Source organism: Pteropus medius, unplaced genomic scaffold (assembly GCF_902729225.1).
Source record: "Pteropus medius unplaced genomic scaffold, Ma_sr-lr_union100, whole genome shotgun sequence".
Lineage (NCBI taxonomy): Eukaryota > Metazoa > Chordata > Mammalia > Chiroptera > Pteropodidae > Pteropus > Pteropus medius.
Window position 1 is genome coordinate 12,789,352 of NW_024355990.1, and position 20,446 is coordinate 12,809,797.

The 20,446-nt window shown below is 34.0% G+C and overlaps 1 protein-coding gene across 6 annotated transcripts in view; it reads right to left on the reverse strand.

The window, feature by feature from the left end:
• TANC2 (tetratricopeptide repeat, ankyrin repeat and coiled-coil containing 2) overlaps positions 1-20,446 on the reverse strand; it is a 296,707-nt gene that overhangs the window by 89,465 nt on the left and 186,796 nt on the right. For all 6 annotated transcript variants that reach the window (XM_039859913.1, XM_039859912.1, XM_039859911.1 and 3 more), the window contains one exon: positions 14,778-14,903. In XM_039859913.1, the coding sequence (XP_039715847.1) occupies positions 14,778-14,903 (126 nt within the window). The remainder of the gene's footprint in view (positions 1-14,777; positions 14,904-20,446) is intronic.

The window sequence follows — 20,446 nt, forward strand, 5'->3', positions numbered from 1 at the left end:
TCCAGTGAGAAATTACCACTGCAACTATAGCTGAGCCAAGGGAAAAAGATGAGCTAATCTGTACCATTTGTAACAGAAGTGGCTTTCTTACCCCTGGCACTCAAGTTGTGGCAGCCCCAGGGCAGTGACAGAGCAGGAAGACCATCCTATCCTTTTCAAAACATGCCAATAAAGTGTACTGATATCTGTAACTTACTTTGAAAATCTCTGAAAATGATGAGTGAATAAAGACTGGGTAGATGGATACAGATATGTGATAAAATAAGATAGTAAAATGTTAGTGATATAATCAAAGTGGTGGGTATGTATTTACTGTAAAATGCTTTTTTTGTATATCTGAAAATTTTCCTAATAAAATGTTGAAGGAAAAACCATGGAAAGGAAAAACATTCGAACAGTGCACACAAAGAAGACAAGCTTCAGAAAGCAGCTTTTAAAAGGGATTTAATAACCATTCCAGTCTCAGATCGGTGTGTGCATCTCTTCGATGAAAATTAGGCTCACAGCAGACAAATGAATTCTCTCTAGGAAACAGTCTCTGCGAGACCATCAATAAGTATAATTATATATCTAGGCTTATAGAGAAAACTGACCTTTCTTTAACTTTAAGGTAAAGAGTAAACATTTAAAAAAACAAAAGTGCATTAAAGCTGACACATCAGCTTGCCCAACTGCAATTACGAACAGCTGCAGTAAGGGGGAAAAGGGAAGCGGAAGTGGGGCAAAGGAGCTCAAACTGGACTTAGACTAAAGCATATTTACTCATGGAAACAACCGTGAATCATCTTAAAAGAAGTCAGTCACAGGACGGCAGAAGAAAGAGTGTGTGTGACATAGCCAAGGTCTGGTGCAAACAGGAGCAGAGCTGCGTTTCCTCACATTCTTCCGTAATGACTGTAAAGTCTAGTCTGGAAGCACCCCTGTTCCTCAGAACAAAAGACAACTTCTTAGGGTTCATGCCATGCATGCTACTCATAGAGCAGAGGAAAAACACATGCACTTCAGACAAAACCTGATATCACATTAGCACCAAACATAAGTAAAAAAACACGCTTTTTTTTTTTTTTAAAGAAATACTTAAACCAAGGCACAGGCTCATTTGTCTATTGAATTTCCAGAAGGCTCACTCACCCATTTACAAGAGTCAAATCTCTTTAGGGTCTGTTGTTTATTCTTGGCGCTCTGAAACAGAACTACAGTAGGCAGCTATTCCTACTCCAGGAAATGAGTTTTTGAAGAATGTAAAGCAATTTGAAGTAGGCCCTAAAGGACAGTCTAAAGATAATAGTCTGCGATATGTTCATTCCAGATAAAACTTCTGTTTAAAAAAAAAAAAAAAAAGGACTAAATAAAGCAGAATCACTTTCTGGGTCCGCAGGGAAGCATACAGCCAAGTGCGTAAAACTGGATCAGAGCCAGATGCCTCAGTTGGTATCCTCCTCTGTTCCTTACTAGTCTGTGACCCTAGGATAGCGACTTAATGTTCTTGATATCTCAGTTTTCCTCGTTTAAAAAGAAGGATAACAACGATTCTGTGAGGATTGAATGAATTAATACTAAAACCTAAGTCCAATGATTTTTTTCAGTCTTTAAGTTCCTTAACCACCCTCAGTATTTAACACTTTTAACTAACACCGACTTTTTGAAATATATTTGCCTCTTGGGCTTAAGATGACACTTTCTTCTAGTTCTTTTATTTGCCTTCTGATGTATTTTTAATGATGCCTTCTCTTCCACCTATTTTTAAAATATTGCCAATCCTAGGTTCTATATTTTGTTTTTTATTTCTTCTTCATGATCTCCCTGGGTAATTTCAAAGGGGTATCTTACAGGCTTTCACAACTATCTAAGTGGTGATGTTTTTTGTTTTTTGTTTTTGTTTTTTCTATTCCTGATCTCATTCCTAAGCTCCTGTACAGCATTTCTGACTACTTATAAGAGTTACCTATTTGGATTTCCAATAGAAATTTCAAACTTAAAATGTTTAAAACTAAAGTTATTGTCTCACTCACCTTAACTTGTTTATTTTCTTCTATTTGTTATCTCAGTTAATGAAATATCACCATCTGCCTGGTCTTCTAAGATAGAAACTTGGGACTTACCAGGATTTCTTCTTCTTTAAACTTTTTTTTTTTTTTTTTAAGGTGAGGCTACCCTTGGTTGACCTCACAGATTGCAAAGGCCTTGTCAGCTTACAATCCCTTATTTTTATGCCTACAGCACCTGGTCTTCCTACGTGTCTCCCATCTAAGTACTAACCAGGCTGGACCCTGCTTACTTCCTTAATCTTTACATCTAATTTGGCACAGGTCCTATTAAGTATACTTGAGGAATATCTTTTATATATAATGCCTTCCCCCCCCCCCAACCACTACTACTTCTAATGGTGTAACCTTGGAGGAGTTGCTGAATCACTCTAATCTTCAGTTTTGTCATGTAAAATGAACATTATAAGAACATCTATCCTATAAGGTTAAATGAGAAAATGTACGTTAAGCTCTTAGCTCAGAACCTTAATCCTCAATAAATGATGGCCATATAGTTCTCAACATCTCTTGCTTTTACTATAAATAGACTTTTAATGGGTAACCTTGCATCCTACGTAACTGTTCTGTAAGCAGCCAGCAAATATATGTATCTGACGTGTCAATCTCTATGCTTCTATCCTCATATCTCGCCAACTCACCCTATTAAATCACCCAACCTATTAAGTCCTTATTAACTAGTATAATTCTTGTCATATAGTATGTATATTCAATAACATTTAATAAGTGAACTCATGAATGAAAACAGTGAATATGGATTTTCCATTCTCAACTGCAGAGAAAGGTGTACAGACTTGGTGTTATTAGAACAGGAAGGGTAGAGGAAGACAGTTACAGGCTGCAAATCCGGGTCTTTGAAAATCACTGCTCTGCACTAGGATAATGAAAGGAAATAAATCATTTGTTTGCCACCTTTCAGGGATACATTCCTGTTTAAAGGCTACTGTCATAAACAAGACATGGGAGAAAACTGTTATTTTCCAAGCTCTGTGCATATGATAGGCAAGGCCTGGATGCTGGCCAAGGTACCGACAATCAGAGAACTGTATTCCTACAGGAAGCTGGGGGAAAAGAGAAAATGTGCCTTAGAGTTACTGTCCAGAGAGGACAGAATAGATTTTTTTAAAGACTATTTTTTCCTTTCTTTTAGAGAAGTTACTGAGAAGGCTGGATCTACACATATCCATTTGGGTAACTAAGTTCTTTCTAATGTTACAGGTGAGATTAATTTGTTGTGATAAAAATGACCACATTTAATTCTTCATTATTATAGGTACAATATGTATTTTAGCTTACAGAAAACCCAATTCTAACTACCAAGATAGTTATTTTCTAATGAGAGATGGATTTATGCTCTAATCCACTTTATCTGTAATTTTCTTTTTAAAAATTTGATATGAATTTTTACTTCTGGCCAACATGGAATAACAAGAACTAAATTTACCCACCCACCTAAAAGAACCCCCAAAACAAACAAACCTCTAGTCAAGATATATGAAATAATGGTTTTCAATACACTAGACATAGGCAATGAAAAATAATGATTCCCCAAGAGAAGAAAAACAAATGAGGCAAACTCTATGCCTACTTATTGTCTTGAGAAAATTTATAGGCCACGGTGTACGGAAGGAGAACCCAGTTAGATTCTGGCAGATTCTCCTAGTTGAGGAGATGAAGCTGAGAATCAATGGAGACCAATGCAGCAACTGTTAAAAGAGCAGAGCACTGGGAAGGAGAAAGCGGTACAGAAATAATTCTGGAGATCTGTGGAGAGTAGTCCTTGAGTAATTAGCAGAGTACAGACTGTTATGCATATCTGAGAAAACTACTCAAGACCAGGAAAAGACCTATTCCAGAGGATTAGAGAGAAAAGTGTGCACTGCTTATACAGGGCCAGGAATAAGTACCTGTTCCTACCAGCCAGAATGGAAAAACCTCACAATTTACAGGACATTGGGTAGAATACACAGAAAGGTCTTGTCTCAGTAGTATCGAATAATGAGACCTGTAATAAATATTGTTCTGGTCCTACTCAACAAATTTTAAAAGCAACACCCAAAACTAATCATACTGTTTCCAAATAACTTAATCACATTCCAGAAAAAAGTTGAAGAATATTTATAAGAATACAAAAATATCCAACGCCAAGTATAATTTACAATATCTGGCATCCAAACAAAGATTATCAGCCATGCAGAGAGGCAAGAAAATATAAACCATAATTAGGAGGAAAACCAATAGATTGAAAGTGACACAGGACTTAACATAAATGTTATAGTTAGCAGAGAAAGATATTAAAACGGTGATTATAACTATATTCTACAGGTTCAAAAGTAGGGGCATAGAAGATAAAAAGACCCAAATTGAACTTTGAGAGAAAAAACTAAAGAATCAGAAATAAAAGACACACTAGATGGGATTAGTGACAAATCCGACACTGTAGAAGAAAAGATGACTGACCTTAAAGACATAGGAATAAAATCTATCTAAAATTAAACACACAGAGAAAAAAGAATCCTCTAAAACAAAAAGAGCATCAGTGAGACGAGTCCAAGTGGCCAAATATAGGTACAACTGGAGTCTCTGAAGGTGGAGGGACAGAAAATATGTTTAAAGAAATAATGGCTACAAGATTTCCAAATACTATAAACTCACTGATTTGAGAAGCTCAACCAGTCTCAAGCGCAACAAATATGAAGAAAATGATACCAAAGCACATCTTAATCGAATTGTTCAAAGTAGTGATAAAGAGAAAACTTTAAAAGCACCCAGAGAATAAGACACATTGACTACAGAGGAACAAAGATAAAGATAGTAGATTTCTTTTCAGAAACAATGTAAATGAGAAGGCAGTGGACCTACAGCTTTAAATTCTGAAAAGAAAAATCTATCAATTCAGAATTCTATACCCAGTGAAAATCTTCCAAAAAATAGTAGTGAAATTAATCTTTTTCAGCTTTTATATGTCTGAAAAAGTCTTCATCACCAGCAGATCCACAATACAAGAAATGTTAAAAAGAAGTCCTTCAGGCAAAAGAAAAATGACACCAGACAGAAATACGGATAAACACAACGATATGAAAAGCACTAGAAATGGTAACTACATGAATTAATATATGTGATTTTTTCCTTATTTTTTAAAAACTCTCTAAAAGATATCTGACTCTTATTTGGTGGAGGTTTATAACATTTATTTAAATAAAATGTCTAACAATGATAGCATAACGGCTGAGAGGTCAGAAATGAAAATATACTATTGTGCAGAACAATGTTAACATAACATGTCTAAGACTTTTACTCTTAGAAAGCCTGCTTGCAAGGCTGGCCCTTACCTGAAGTCTGAGAATGTGGATTTTGAGAAGAGTCCTAACATTCCCAGAACTATTAAGAGTGGCTCACTGTGCCTAAATTGTTTGTACAAACAATATGTTTTATGCTGAACACTGCTCTTCTTCTGGGAGTCTCGAATTTTGGTATGTTTTAGGCAAGGAGGTCTATATGACCAGACCCCAGTAAAAATCTTGGGTACTGAATCTCTAATAAGCGTTCTTGGCAGACAACATTTCACTTGTGTTGTTACAAGTCACTGCTAGAGGAATTAAGTGCCTGCTGTGTGACTTCACTGAGAGAGGCTACATGGAGGCTTGTGTCTGGTTTCCTCTAGACTTTGCCCCATGCACCTTTCCCTTTGCTGATTTTGTTTTGTATCTTTTCACTGTAATAAAGCATAGCTATCGGAATTACTAAATGCTGAGTACTGTGAGTCCTCCTGGTAAATCGCTGAATCTGAGAGGCACTTTTGACACAAGTATTATAATTAGGCCTTATACTATACATGAAATGGTATAATATAACTTGAGGTTACACTGCCATAAATTAAACCTATATACTAAAAATAAAGTAACCACACACACAAAAACCAAACCAAAACAAAGAGTATAACTAATGAACTGGGAACGTAACATAGACTCATAAAAATACTCAATCCAATAAATAGGAGAAAAATAGGGAAAAGTGAGAAAAGAGAGTAAGGAATAGAGGGGAAAATGGAAAGCAAATATCAAAATGTAAGATTTAAAACTACATAAATAAAAAAAATCAAATAAATGCAAATGGTCTAAATATTTCATTTAAAAGTTTGGATAAAAAACTAATACCCAACTATAAGTTGCTTATAAGAAACCCACTTCAAACATAAATATACAAATAGGTTAGAAATAGAGAGAAAAATACACCATGCTAACAAAAATCCACAGAAAGCTGGAATGGTTATATTAGTATCAGACAAAGTAGATTTCAAAGCAAAGGAAATCGTTAAGGATAAAGAAGGCCATTTCAAAAAGATCAATGGGTCAATTCATTCGATTCATCAAGAAGACATAACAATGCTAAACATTTATGCAACTAATAACAGAGCTCTAAATACAATAGGCAAAAACTGCCAAGACGATATAGAGAAATCCACAATTATCATCAGAGATTTCATTATCCCTCTTTCAATAATTGAGAAAATAAGTAGATGGAAAATCAGCAATATATAGAAATGTTGAACAAAACAATCAGTCGACTTGAACTACTTGATATTTATAGAACTATCTATGCTAAAATCGCAGATTATTTCAACTGCACATGAAATACTTATCAAGAAAGACCACAGTTTGGCTCAAAAAAAAAAAATTCCGTATAAATTTAAAAGAATTCATGCCATACAAAGTATGTCTTTGGATCATAACAGAACTAAATTAGGAATCGATAGCAGAAATACATATAGAAATTCTCCTAGACATATGCATGAGTCAAAAAGAAAGTAAAAAGCAAATTAGATTTTAAACTGAATAAAAATGAAATCACAAAATCTGTGAAATGTAGCTAAAGCAGTACTTAGAAAGAAATTTATAACACTAAATGCCTGTATTACAAAAGCTCAGCTTTTACCTTAGCATATTTGAAAACAAAGGGGAAAAAAAAAAACCCAAAAAGCAGAAGAAAATAATAAAAATCGGAGGAAATAAACAAAACAGTAAACAGGAAAATGACAGAAAAACAATGAAAATATTTAGTAAGATCAATAAAACTGATAAACCTTTAAGAAGGTTAATCAGGAAAAAAGAGAGAAGATAACATACCAATGAGAATAAAATCAAGGATGAGAATAGTTACGTGACTACAGATTACAAAATGGGTAAGAAAATATTATAAACAACTTTATGCCAACGAATTCTATAGTTTAAACAAATTTTTTGAAAGACACAAACTGCCAAAGTTCACTAAAAAAGAAACACATAACCTGAATAGCCTTATAGCTACTAAATTAATTGAAATGATAGTTAAAAACTTCCCATAAAGAAAACTCCAGACCCTGATGGCTTCATGAGCAAATTGTAACAATTGTTTAATGAAGACATAATACCAATTTTATACAAACACTTAATAAAAAACTAAAGAGAGGAGAATATTTTCTCATTACTATGGTATTAAAACCCAACAAAGATATCACAAGGAAACTACAAACCAATATCTCATGAACATAGATGCACACCCCCTAAAATTGTAGCCAGTTGAAGCCAATATATAAAAAAGTAATACTTTACTAGGAATGCAAAGTTGGTTTAACATCTGAAAATCAATGTGATGCACAATATTAACAAAGTAAAAAAGAAAACCATATTATTATTTCCACAGATGTAGAAAAATCATTTGACAAAATTCAACATAAACTCCTGATTAAAAAAACAAACAAACAACTCTCAGCAAACTAAGAATAGTAGAGAACTTCCTCAACCTGAAAAAGTACATCTACTGAAAACCTATCTATCACTAACATATCTAACGGTGAAAGACTGAATGCTTTCCTTTCCCCTAAAGATCAAGAATAAGGCAAGGATTTCTGCTCTCTTCATCTTTATTCAATATTGTACCAGTTTTAGTAAGAGTAATAAGGTAAGAAATTAAAAAAAAAGAAAAAAGAAGACGTAAAACAGTATTTGCAGACAACATGATCATCTATAGAAAATCCCATGGAATCTATAAAAAAGCCATTAGAAGTAACAAGTGAGTCTAGCAAGGTTTCATGATACGAGAGCAATATATAAAAATCAACTGTACTTCCATGTACTAGCAATGAACAATTATAAATTAATGTGAAAACAATACTATTTATAAGAGCATAAAATATGAAATACAGAGGGATAAATATGATGTAATATTTTCAACTTCTGTACCTTGAAAACTAAAAAACACTGCTGAGAGAAATTAAGGAAGACCCATATGACTGAAGAGATATATTATGTTCATGGACTGGAAGATTCGATATTGATAAGAAGTCAATTTTCCCCCAATTCATCTACAGATCCAATGCAATCTTCATCAAAATTCCAGTGGGCTTTTCTGATAGAACTTTATAAGGTTTCATATGGAAATACAAAGAACCTAGAATATCCAAAATAGCTCTGAAAAAATACAACCCTGGAGGATTAATAATACCTAATTTTTTTATGGCTGAATAATATTCCATTATATGTATATGCCACATTATCCATTCATTCATCGGTGGTTAGGCTATTTTTACTTCTTCACTATTGTAAATAACACTGCAATAAATGAGAGTGGGAATGTCTCTTCGAGATCTTGATTTCAATTCTTTTGAGTAAATACCCAGAAGTGGGACTGCTGCATCATACAGTAGTTCTGTTTTTAATTTTTTAAGGAACCAGGATACTGTCTTCTGTAGCAGCTATACTATTTTACATCCTAATAGCAGTACACAAGGGTTCCAATTTTCCCATTTCTTTGTCAACACCTGTTATTTTGTTTTTTGATAATGACCATTCTAATAGATGCAAAGTTTATCTCACTGCCATTTTCATTTTCATTTTTCTAATGGTTAGTAATGTTGAGTGTCTTTTTATATACCTGTTGGCCATCTGTATGTTTTCTTTGGAGAAATGTCTATTCAAGTCCTTTGCCCACTTTTTAATCAGGTTATTTGCTTTTTTTGCTATTGAGTTGTAGGATTTCATTATATATTTTAGATATTAACCCCTTATTAGTTATATGATTTGCAAATATTTTCTCTCATGTTTATTCTATTTCTTTTTAAGTACTTTAAAATATAGATGCCAAAGTAATTTCTTTTAATTATAACTCCTATACTTTTGGGTTCTAGATATCTTTCACATTAGAATTAAGTTTCCACCCTTATCTTGAATATGATTTAACATATATTTATTTCTCCATTTCTTCTTTCTTATACTCTACTTGTCTCCCCTGTAATGGTTCAGTTAACACAGCAAAAAACACTGAGCTGCTGTCAGTGACTCATATGGAAAAGGACAGTACTATACATTTTATTGTGTTAATTCTCAACGGACATGGAAGTGATTTTAGTCTCTTTTTTTTTTGATGAATTAATAAAATTCATTAAGCATTGTCTAGGCACTTTCTCATACATTATCTTAGTATAGTTGCTCCTTTAGTTCCTGTTCATCACATGTTCTGGTTCATGGCCCATCTGGCAGTGTCCATTTCTCAAAAAGTTCTATAGCTTTTCTTATGTATCAACGGAGTTAATTTTAAAGGTAAAAACATACCATAACCTGTCTTCTCCAAAACTACTTTTTAATTTTTCTAATTTCTGTACTAGACAAGAATGACAGCAATGATAACCTAAGACAGAGAAAAGACATTATGTGAGCTGCATTTTAGAAAGAATAATTTGGCAGCCAGGCATTAGCTTCCTTAGACCATGGAAAGTCTTGGAGCAGGGAGACAAGCTAATTAGCTGTACTGAGAATGGGGAACAGGGAAGAGTGTAAGAAATTCTGACAGGAGAACCCTCAGGGCAAAGAAAATGACTGGATATAGGAGATAATGAAGATGGTGATTCTAAGCTGACTCCAGGATTTAAAGCCTGAATGAGAGGGAAACTGGGGTACTATTAACAGAAATAAGAAAGAAGGAACTGTTTTGGGCTTATGAATCACTGTGGTGTCCTCTCTGATCATAGCCCCTGATGAAAAGACAGCCATCTGGCAATTAGTGTATATATGCAACTCTGTTTCCCATCTAAAGCCCCAGAGTATTGAATATCTACAATGAGCCATTATACTGCTATTATTATATTGCCTGCTGCCTATTATATCATATTGTCTATGACACAGTATATAAAGCATGGTGTTTAAGAGCAGAGGCTCTAGAGTCTGCCAGATATGAAACGGATCCTGGCACTGCCAATTACTAGACATGTAACCTTAAGCAAGTTATTTAACCTCGCTAAGTCCCTATTTCCTTACTACCACTACTTACATCAAAGAGTGTGAGGATTAAATAAGAACATGTTTTAAGCCCCAAGCACAATGTCTATAACGAATAAGCACTCCAATAAATGTAAGCTATCACTTTTATATCTGTTTAAAAGTGTTCCATTCTCAACATTTGTCTTAGTGTTTTAAGAAGTTCATTGTATTCTATTAATGTGGGGATAAAAAAGGGGAAAGGCTTATTTTACCCTAGAAAATAACACTTTGACTCTGAATAACTTATATTAAATTTTAGCTCTCTGACATTGGTCTCATAGGAAAATATTTTTTTTTTGAGAAAAACCTGAAGTCATTGCTAAGTGGAATTTTCAGAAAGGGAACAAAGATCTTTGGACAACAGTAGAAGAAATAGGGAAAACCTAACTTTTCCAAATGTTGCTACTTTTTACACTTCTCCTCATATTTAGTACCACAAAATGTAAGGGAAATATAAAAACAGTAATGCTTTTAAAATGTGAAACCTTTGATAAAATGATATAACTATGTCAACATGATTTTGTGCTATTACATCGTCAGCCTTGAAGGTGAGACACAGATTTATTTTTATTGGAGCATCAAAACTGGCTAATTATTTGAAATTTAAGATTAACTATTTTTAAGTGAATTCTCAGTGATGAAATAGCTATGGTCCTACAAAGGAAATTCTTTGGTTCTGTATTTTATTAGTACTGGGGAAGTTATTCCATAAAAGTCTTTTACATACTAAAAGACTGGAACGCTTAGATCATTCTACTGAATCAAAAAAAATGTTGTGCAAAGTGTTACCTAAGTAAATTTGTTGGCATTATGGCTAATCTTCAATAAGATTTTTTCACTTTTGAAGAAAAAAATGATAGATTAACTGGGAAGCTAGTTCTTTAAATCTAATTTAGATCAAAACATCAAAATGGCTTAATGGTTTGTTATTTTTCTTTATTGCACTTAAAGTATTTAAAATATTTTCAGTTATTTATTTTTGCAGAATTAGATATCATAATTAGAATTTTTTTCATGTTACCCCACAGCCTTTCTTTAAGTCGTGTGTAGTGTAATACAAGAGGTCAATGTGTGCCTATTAGAAGATTATGTGCTTTCTAGACTCTTTCTCAAAGGTTATTTCTCCCTTGTGGATCTTGCGGGGGAACTTTGCTGTATGTTAGCTATTGTGTGGGTTTTCAGAATTTAAGATAGAGTTTACCAAATAAAGCTGGATTATGTAAAAACCAGATTTGTGCACCTAACTGGAGATAGTTTAACAAGTAGTGATCTGCTTTTAAAAAAAAAAAAATCACGGCCAGACTACTCCAAAAAACAGAAACTAGTTTCTAGCAGACATTCAAAGACATCCGGTTTGAATACTGCACTTCCAAATTTTAGTGTGTTTTGCAAAATAGCTGGCTGGGGGTGAGAAGATCAACCTCATACTAGTGAGGTTTACAATCTACCCATCTAATATTTACATGTAAGGCAATTATGGGCATGCAACCTTAGCTCTGGATTTTGAATTTACCTAAAAAGAACAATCTAATCTTATAAAAATAAAACAATGAACAAAGAGATAAAAAAGACTGATGGAATATTCCCTTGTAAATGTGAGAGCCAGCCAGGCAATGATTGAGATGACTAAGCAACTTCAGGGACATGTGACTCAGTGGGCTAATGCAAGAGTAATAGCCTCATGACATGCATCTTAGTCATCTTCATAAAGGATTCATTGTTTTGGAAAAGGGACTCACAAATGGTGTAAAGCACTGATTTTATTTGATAAAAACTGAATTCTCTGCTTTGACAAAGCCAAGTTAACTGTGGCAGGGTCAATTTCACATAAATTCTGCCAATGAGTCAGACTATCATTTGCACATACACCCTTCAAACTAGTATCTATTAAAGCAGCTATTAATTAAACCCCAATGCCTGCAAATGGCCACTTATATAATGGAATTTAGTAAAAGTCCTACGGAAAGCAGCATATATTTGGAGAAATAAGTTTTAATTAGGAATGTGTAATCTCTTCAAACAGAATAATGTGATTATGATTTAATATCTGGCAGGTTAGAGTCTTATCATTAATAATTTATTGTTAATTTACTCCAAGTAGCTACTATTCAAAGTCATTATGCTATCATTTGTTTTATATGTTTTAATTCTCCCTTCTTCCCTTTATATATTCCATCACAAAGTTTATTCCATTTATCCATAAAAACCAACAGCCTCTTCCATCCTTTTCCTAGCCAGCAAATTTAGTTTGTCTTTTTCTGGGGAATAAGGGATTCCATTAAGATGGTCGGAAAGAGTGAACGGTTTCAGGTGGATAATTTCTAGCGTTAACTCCACATTAACATACTGACAATTAAATTTTTAAAAATGGACCCCGAAATAATTTTAAAAACTGGAATTAAAAACTTTAATAAGGTTTCAAATTAATATCTGTCAAGGACGTCAGGCTTTGGGACTAGAAAAGGCACCTGTGGACGGTTAGCCAGCTATATAATTTGCGCTAGTACACAATCTTCCATAGCCATTTTATCATCAAAGCTCAAGCTCTTGGATGATTGACAGCTAGGAATCTAGTAACTTGCTGCAATGGGATCCTGGACAGTGCACTTATGTGACCTCTCCATTGTTGAGTTGGGTCTCTGGAAACATCAATATTGGCAGAACAGCTGTTTAAAACAGCTGCCTTAAGTAAAGAAAAAAGACTTCACCAATGAGGCAAATGTTAATGTTAATGCCCCACTTGAAGATCCAAATTCTAGCTTGGATGTTACTCCAGCAACTTTTATTTCAGCAAGCAAAGGATTACCCATTATGATCAAACAACTGCAGTTACTATGAAGGCAATTGTTAAATAAACTATGCTTGTACCATGTTCATGAACAACTTCTAACCAATTCTCAAACTATATTTTTTTGCATCTGTAAACAGACTACGTGGTTCTAAAGGCATAAAATTTACCTTTAATTACGGTAACCTCTAAACAAATTATTCTTGAAAATGTGATTCAGGACCACTGGGGGTTCTCAAGACACTTTCAGGGGGTCCAAAAAGTCAAAACTATTTTCATAATACTCAGAGGTTATTTGTCTTTTTCCACTCTCATTTTCTCACAGTGTACAGTGAAATTTTCCAGGGCTTGTATGATGTTAATACATAACAAGTCTACTGTTGTTTTTAAAAAATAAATCGATATTTTAAAAATTTCTCAGTTTTAATTAATAATGATAATATCAATAGATATAACTCATATAAACACAAGTTTGGGGTCCTCAAATTTTTTAAGTGTGTAAAGGGATCCTGGGACCAAAAAGTTTGAGAATCACTGCTTTAAACAGATGAGTACAAGACTGCCTGTATGAAGCATCTAATAAATGCTTGCCACCTCTTTAGACATATATTTAAAAAATATTATTTCAGATAATCTCTATAATTGAAATCAGTCAGTAAATTTAGTACCTACTGAATACACTATAAATGTCCATTAAGTGCCTTCTCCGAAGATCCAGGGTCATTTAAAACCAGAATTCTTCAAAAACTATTTCATATGACTTGTTTGAATAATATTTTAAAATACAGAAAGATATACTTCTAATGTAGAAAGATATATGTTAATTTATACTAAAAAAGGTTTTCAATCATTTTATTACTTATTTTGGGTAAAGCTGTTCTACTTCAACCATAAGCAGCAGAAGAAAAAGATATAAAACCGAAATATGACTGCAATTTGTATGTTTCTTTAAATAAAATTAGCAGGCCTGATATGACATGTTTTTAAAAAATTATGCTAGGAAAACAATATGATTCTGTTTCTACAATAAAGTGCAATGTTTTGGGTATAAAAACTTGCCAAGCAGGTCTATGGAAACATAATGACTGTCCAAGTTTGCTTTCCTTTCTTGTTAATGTGTTTTAAGTCATATCATAAGCCACAGAGTACATATGTAAACAGTAATCAAGATAATATGTTACTTTTTGAGGGAAGATTATTGTCCAGGGCCTCAGAGTTCTAAATTAAAGTATGCTGATTTTAGAAGGCAAAATACTGCTAAGTAAACATCCAGTCTCTGATGGATTAACGCACTTATCAGGATGGCATGTACTAACCATTTAGACTGCTGAAAGAAAACCTCTTGAAAGAAAAGATAATTTTAAGAAACGGAAACTCTAATATCATAGTACCTTTATCAATGGACAAACTCCATCTTTAATTATTAATGTAAACAATAAGTAGAGACACTATCTGCAAAGGATATAAGATTTGTTTGGTTGGTAATTACAACTCCTTTGGGCAATCTATTTGTATTTATCTTTCTCTTCTATGGTTACATGCTCATGCCTTAAGGGAGGTTTAAATAAAAGTGGAAATTGGAAACAAAGGAATTTTTGCCTACAGCCCAATTCCATTTTTTCCTGGGCAAAGCCCTCCTGTGGTTCTAACCTCTTAAATCCTGTTGTGTGCGAACACCGCCCATGCTCTGTCTTGGCATTCGAAGAGAAGTTCTCAAAGGTGTATGTCTCTGCTCATCCAGGTAAGCAAGGTCCTCCAGATGGGCCGAACTTGTGGCTGACAAGACAGAAAGTTTAGTCAGAATATGTAAGTTTTCAAGAACTTTCAGTTCATCTGTATCTCCCAAACTCTATAATGAGATTATGCCAGCAAATACATTTACCAAGAGTTTGCTGAACTCAAAATCTTCATCTGTGTCAAGAACACATGCCAGGGAAACATGTCAAGAGCTGTCTTCAGCTCCTTCATCACTATCAACTGCCTGAGCTTATGGAGAGTACTAGCAACAAGTTGGCAAACATTAGTATCTGACAACAAAGATTATTCATTTTTGCTTCTTTTGGGTCACAAATCCCATTTGCAAAACAAGATATAAACATCATCAGTGGAGAAACCTGTTTCAAATTATATTGAGCTGTAAGAAAAACACGAAGCTCTATTTTCAACATTTTCTCTTCATGGTAAAGAATCTGAAAACAATTTTCGTGTTTGTGTGTGTGTGTGTGTGTGTGTGTGTGTGTGTGTGTGTGTGTGAAATGTGGACACCTGGGACAATGGACAGAGAATTGCCAAACAGCATTTAGGGAACTGCCAATGTCCATGAATTCCAAAAAATATTCTGTTGCTCTCTCAAGATAATCAAATACTAATGGCCTCATATTGCATCTTTAAATCTTTTAATCCCTAACCCAGCCATGAGAGAGCGGAAATGGCAGAGGATAGAGGAAAAAACTGAGTATTGGCACTGCTATATATTGAGAGCTGTTAGGTCCACTTACAATGAACCAAAAAGTGAGAAAATCAAGAATCAGGAAGCACTGAAGACAAAATAACTTTTAACAAAAAAGAAAACAACAACAACAAATTTCTTTCAGAAAATGGTTGTCTAGCACTTATAAATCATTATTTAAACCATTAATCCAATTGGTTGCTAACTATGTAAGATACTGTGCTGGGGGTTAGGTCAGTTATTCAATGACAATTATTTACTGAGATCCTACCATGTGCCAGGCACGGATCTTGGTGCCCTCCCTGGCTTAGTTGCCTTGTTTACCTCTGGCGACTTTTTTGAATGGGTGAGAGGAGCAAACTGTGATCACTCTTCCTTGGCTTTTGAGCTCCAATGAAGTACTGCCCCAATCAGGATAAGACACAACAACAATAATACAAAGTAGGTTATGATAAGTGGCACAAAGAAAGTCACATAGTGCTCTATGAGCTGAAAGAGAGAAGCGATGGAGAAAATAGAAGGCAGGATAAGAGAAAACAAGTGCAGGAGATACATATTTCCCTTATCCTTCAATTGTTGCAATTGTCTGAGTTACCTGGGTCTACTGGAAACTCAGACAAAAGACGTACCAAATTACAGATAGAGTTTTCATAAGGAAATAAAAGTCTTTGAAAGCTGGTCTAGGGAACTTAAACCAAGAAAGAGAAGTCAAATGCCACATTACACACTAGAGGAGAAAGAGTATCAGAGGAATAAAGATAATCTTGATCTCTGCATTCTGAAATTAAAACTATCCAGAGTCGATAACTAATCTTTTATTTAAAAACACTGGGGATGATGACTCTTATACTATTCCCACTGTGTTCTAATGTGGTTCTGTGAATTAGTTTTTCTTATCCCTCTTGCTTTAATCAAAGTCTGTTTCCTTGTTTGGTTCTTTATTCATAGGTGCGTAGCTACCAAAGGAAGGGAGCCCTCAGAAGTCACATCAGATACGGAGTCTTCCTTGGAACTCAGACATATTAGTTCTCATTGAGCAGGGCCCAGTTCACAGGGATGAGTTTCGGCTTTGTGGGTTTTTCCTTCAGTCTTTGACAGTTTAACCTCATCGTCTCCTTGTTCCTCAGGCTCAAAGGTGGTAGCTGCTTCCTGCAGTCGCTTAGTTCATGATACTTCGCTGTTCTCCTTTTACCCTTTCTGTAATTTAAGATCTAGTTAACAACAATTCTTTACATGTCAAATTGTCTGTTTAAATAACTGTGTGGTTTCTGTCTCCTGGCTATCCCCTGACTGATAACAGCATAGAAAATAACCTAGACAGCAATCTCTTTCATATATATGATGTTGATAATAAAGCATTATCACAGAATGCAAATGTGAAAGGAATCTTAAAGGCCATCTGGTCCAGAAGTCAGCAAATTAATAAAATAAATAGCCTTGTCTGTTCATTTAAGTATTCATTTACAAAAGAGTTGAGTAGTTGCGACAGAAGTTATTTGGCCTGCAAAGCCTAAAATACTTACTAGCTGGTCTTTTAATAAAAAGTTTGTTGACACCAATCTAGTCAAATCCCCTCATTTTACAGATTAGGAGGCAGTAAAATGACTTGTCTAAAGTGAATCACTCACTCGTAGTTGAGCCAGCCTTTGAAAGCAGTGATCTTGACTCTCAATTGAGTGAGTGCTGTTTGCATTGTACCTTCATCCCTTTTTAAAGCTAAACAGACTTAACTCTTCCTTAAAAGGCTTATTTTCCACCCCTTACTCAACTTTGTCACTTTCCCTCAACTCCCTGCTGTTTATGGCTTTGAAGGACAGTAATCAAACAGTGAGCTATAAAGAAAGGCCTTGCTAATGCAAAGTAAAGGTAAGTGCCCTGCATGTCACAAACTAATACATCTTAGCACTTAAAATATTCTCCAAAGTAAGAAACGAAAAGATAAGAATAAACAAGACCCCCAAATTTGTTTTTGTAATAAGTACTTATTAGATATTTTTAAAGCTGATATACTGAAGAGTAATATGAAAAGAAGATCAATGAGAATCTTTTATTCACATTAAAACAAAATTCAAAGGAAACCTTAACAGTCGGATGAATGACAATTTTTGGTTACCATTATGGCAATATTAATGGCAGCGTACATAATTTTAAAGCAAGGTCCAGCGGGGTTCTTTTACAAAAACAATTCTAAGGGTCAACCCACTAAAATGGTTTGATATGTTTTAATAAAATGAGAATGCATATCATTCATTAATTGTAGGTAGAATGGTATAGAAATATACAATGTGGAGTGGAGCAAAAAGCTATTTTGCAAGGAAAAAATGCCTAGGGTCCATCTTTCTTTTTTATATCTTATCCATCTATGAATCTTTTAAAGATTAAACTAAGGGAGATCTATGATTTGAGTACAGATTTAAGTTAAATAACAGTTACATAATCTATTTAAATTCTCTTGTATTAAAAAAAATCTTCTGGCAAATAGTTTTAGCCACAGCCTTGGTTTGACATGTTTAACTTCTTAAATTCAATGATGATCTGTTGGCAATTTTTGTAAAATATAGATGTTTAGTGTGAACTTAAGTTTTACTAAACTAATCTTTACCACAGTAATTCCTAGGAAAACGAATATCAATTGTTTTATTACTTTATTTCACAAAGCTAAGAGATGGGGTATATATATTGTGGAATGAGCACATTTCTCTATTTCGGACAGATGACATTACAGGAAAAAGACAAATATTGTGATTACTGAGCTTTATGAATAGTTCATTCTTTGACAAATCCAAATACTCACAGGCAAAGTGAATCAAGGAAAAGCAGTGATATTCAATTATCAAGTGCTGTGAAGTTGTGATTCAGGGCTTAGACAGGTCTGAAATTAGCCAGTGGGAACTATTGCTTTAATCTGAACCGCGACTAAATCATGGTGCTACCTAAGTTTGAAAACATTCATTCTTTTTCTTATTTTAGCAATTAATATCTTCTTTGTTGTTGTCTCTGAATCTATCACTATTTTCTTTATTAAATAATCCAAAATAATTATTACTGTTTTTCCTTACCAAATTCTTCTTCTTCTTAGTCCTATTTTAAGTTTCTCTGTTATCATTTAAAAAATTCTTGTCCCTTCAAATTCATTATTTAAGGCATAAGAGATAAATACTGGAAAGATCAGCCAAGAGACCTAAAATTCTGTTAGCTGTGGCTCTTTGTTCTACTATTTGTATGTAGTTGTTCTCTCCCTCACAGTCACTTCAATCTTTTCCATTTGCAAGCCACTTTCTGAGAAAAAGTCTTTATCATATTTTGTCAGACCTCTCACTCCTTGTCAAAATTTGCTCAGGCTACACTTGCTCTGCTTCCCCAACTGATCCCTAAGTCAGATTAATTGTGTCTTCTTTTCAGCAACCATATACACATATTGCTAATTAGAACTTGTGTTATTGAGCTATTTGTTTACATGTCTGTCTTCCCTTATTAAATTATAGGAGGTTCTTGAGGGCAAGAAGGCAACATCTGATTCATCTTTGATAACCCAATCCCTTCAGAGTAAATCAGAGTGCCCTACATGTAATGCCCAATACAGACATGAATTCCAGACTAGTCCTACTTAGATTTAGAAATCTGGCTGGCTCTGTCCTCACCCCTCTCATTGCTCTGCTTAATGCTTAACAGACACTACTGCAGTAAATATGCTCGCCTCCGGTGATGTTCATACGATCCTTTCACGTACTGTTGATCTTTTACTTTTCTCTATAGCACATATCGCTTTTTATCATATCATATAAATTACTTATTACATTTATTTTACTTTCCCTGGCTAGTATGTAAACTCCACGAATGTAAGAATCTTTGTTTTGTTTATTAATGATTCTAAAGAGCTTTAAACAGTCCTTGACATATATACAGTACATGCTCAATAAATGCTTAATGATGAAATAATCGTATTTAATGTATACTTTGTGTTTTGGCTACATTTAAACAATCAATGGATAACAAATTAGGTTTTGTCTTACTGGGCTATTTGAAAGCTAAGGATGAAGGAGGTGGCTATAGCAACAATGCTTTATACATCATCATTCCTTACAAACACCGACAGCTCTATATGAACATATACATTCCCACCTCATGGTGTTACTCTTACTATGAAACTGCACTGGCAAATTTTTTTGAGATAATTCCATCAAGTTCAGTTAATACTATAATATTTAATAAACACTTTCCAGATACATGTGTAAGAGATAATTAGGTAAGTGGAGGGGAATTGAATAAGTAGGAAAAAATGAATCTACAATACAAAATTTTATGTAAAAAGAAAATGTTTCAAGTTTAAAAAGTAAAGCCATAAAATTTATGTCTTTAAAAAACTTTGTTTTCAGAAAAGGAAGAGGAAATAGAAAATGAGAGCTTTTTTTTTTTTTTATTTCATCAGATTGGAACAGCTGACTCACTTATAGAACATTTAACTGCTATACTTTTTTGAAGTCAAAATAATTTAATACACAAGTGGGCAGAAAAAAATCCAGCAGACAACATTTGGTACAAAACATTCCAGAGGCAACTCTATATTGAGTCTGAATCCAGTTTGAACTGTTTCTTCTATCGTTTGCCACTAATGCAAACAGATTTTAGTAGCACAATTGTCATTCTGGCTGATCTGAGCAGGGAGCCTGAAATGACACTTTATGTTTGCTATAGCCTGGGCAAGAAGCCACTCTGCTGTCCTTTAATTCATAAAGTCAACATTCTAACTGCTGAAAAGCCCATTTTTGATTTTTTTGTAAAAACTTCATTATAGTTTCTGACTGGATTCGTTTAAATCCCCCAGGATTCCCATTTTGCATTTACCTGATTTTTAAGATCCTTTTCTTAG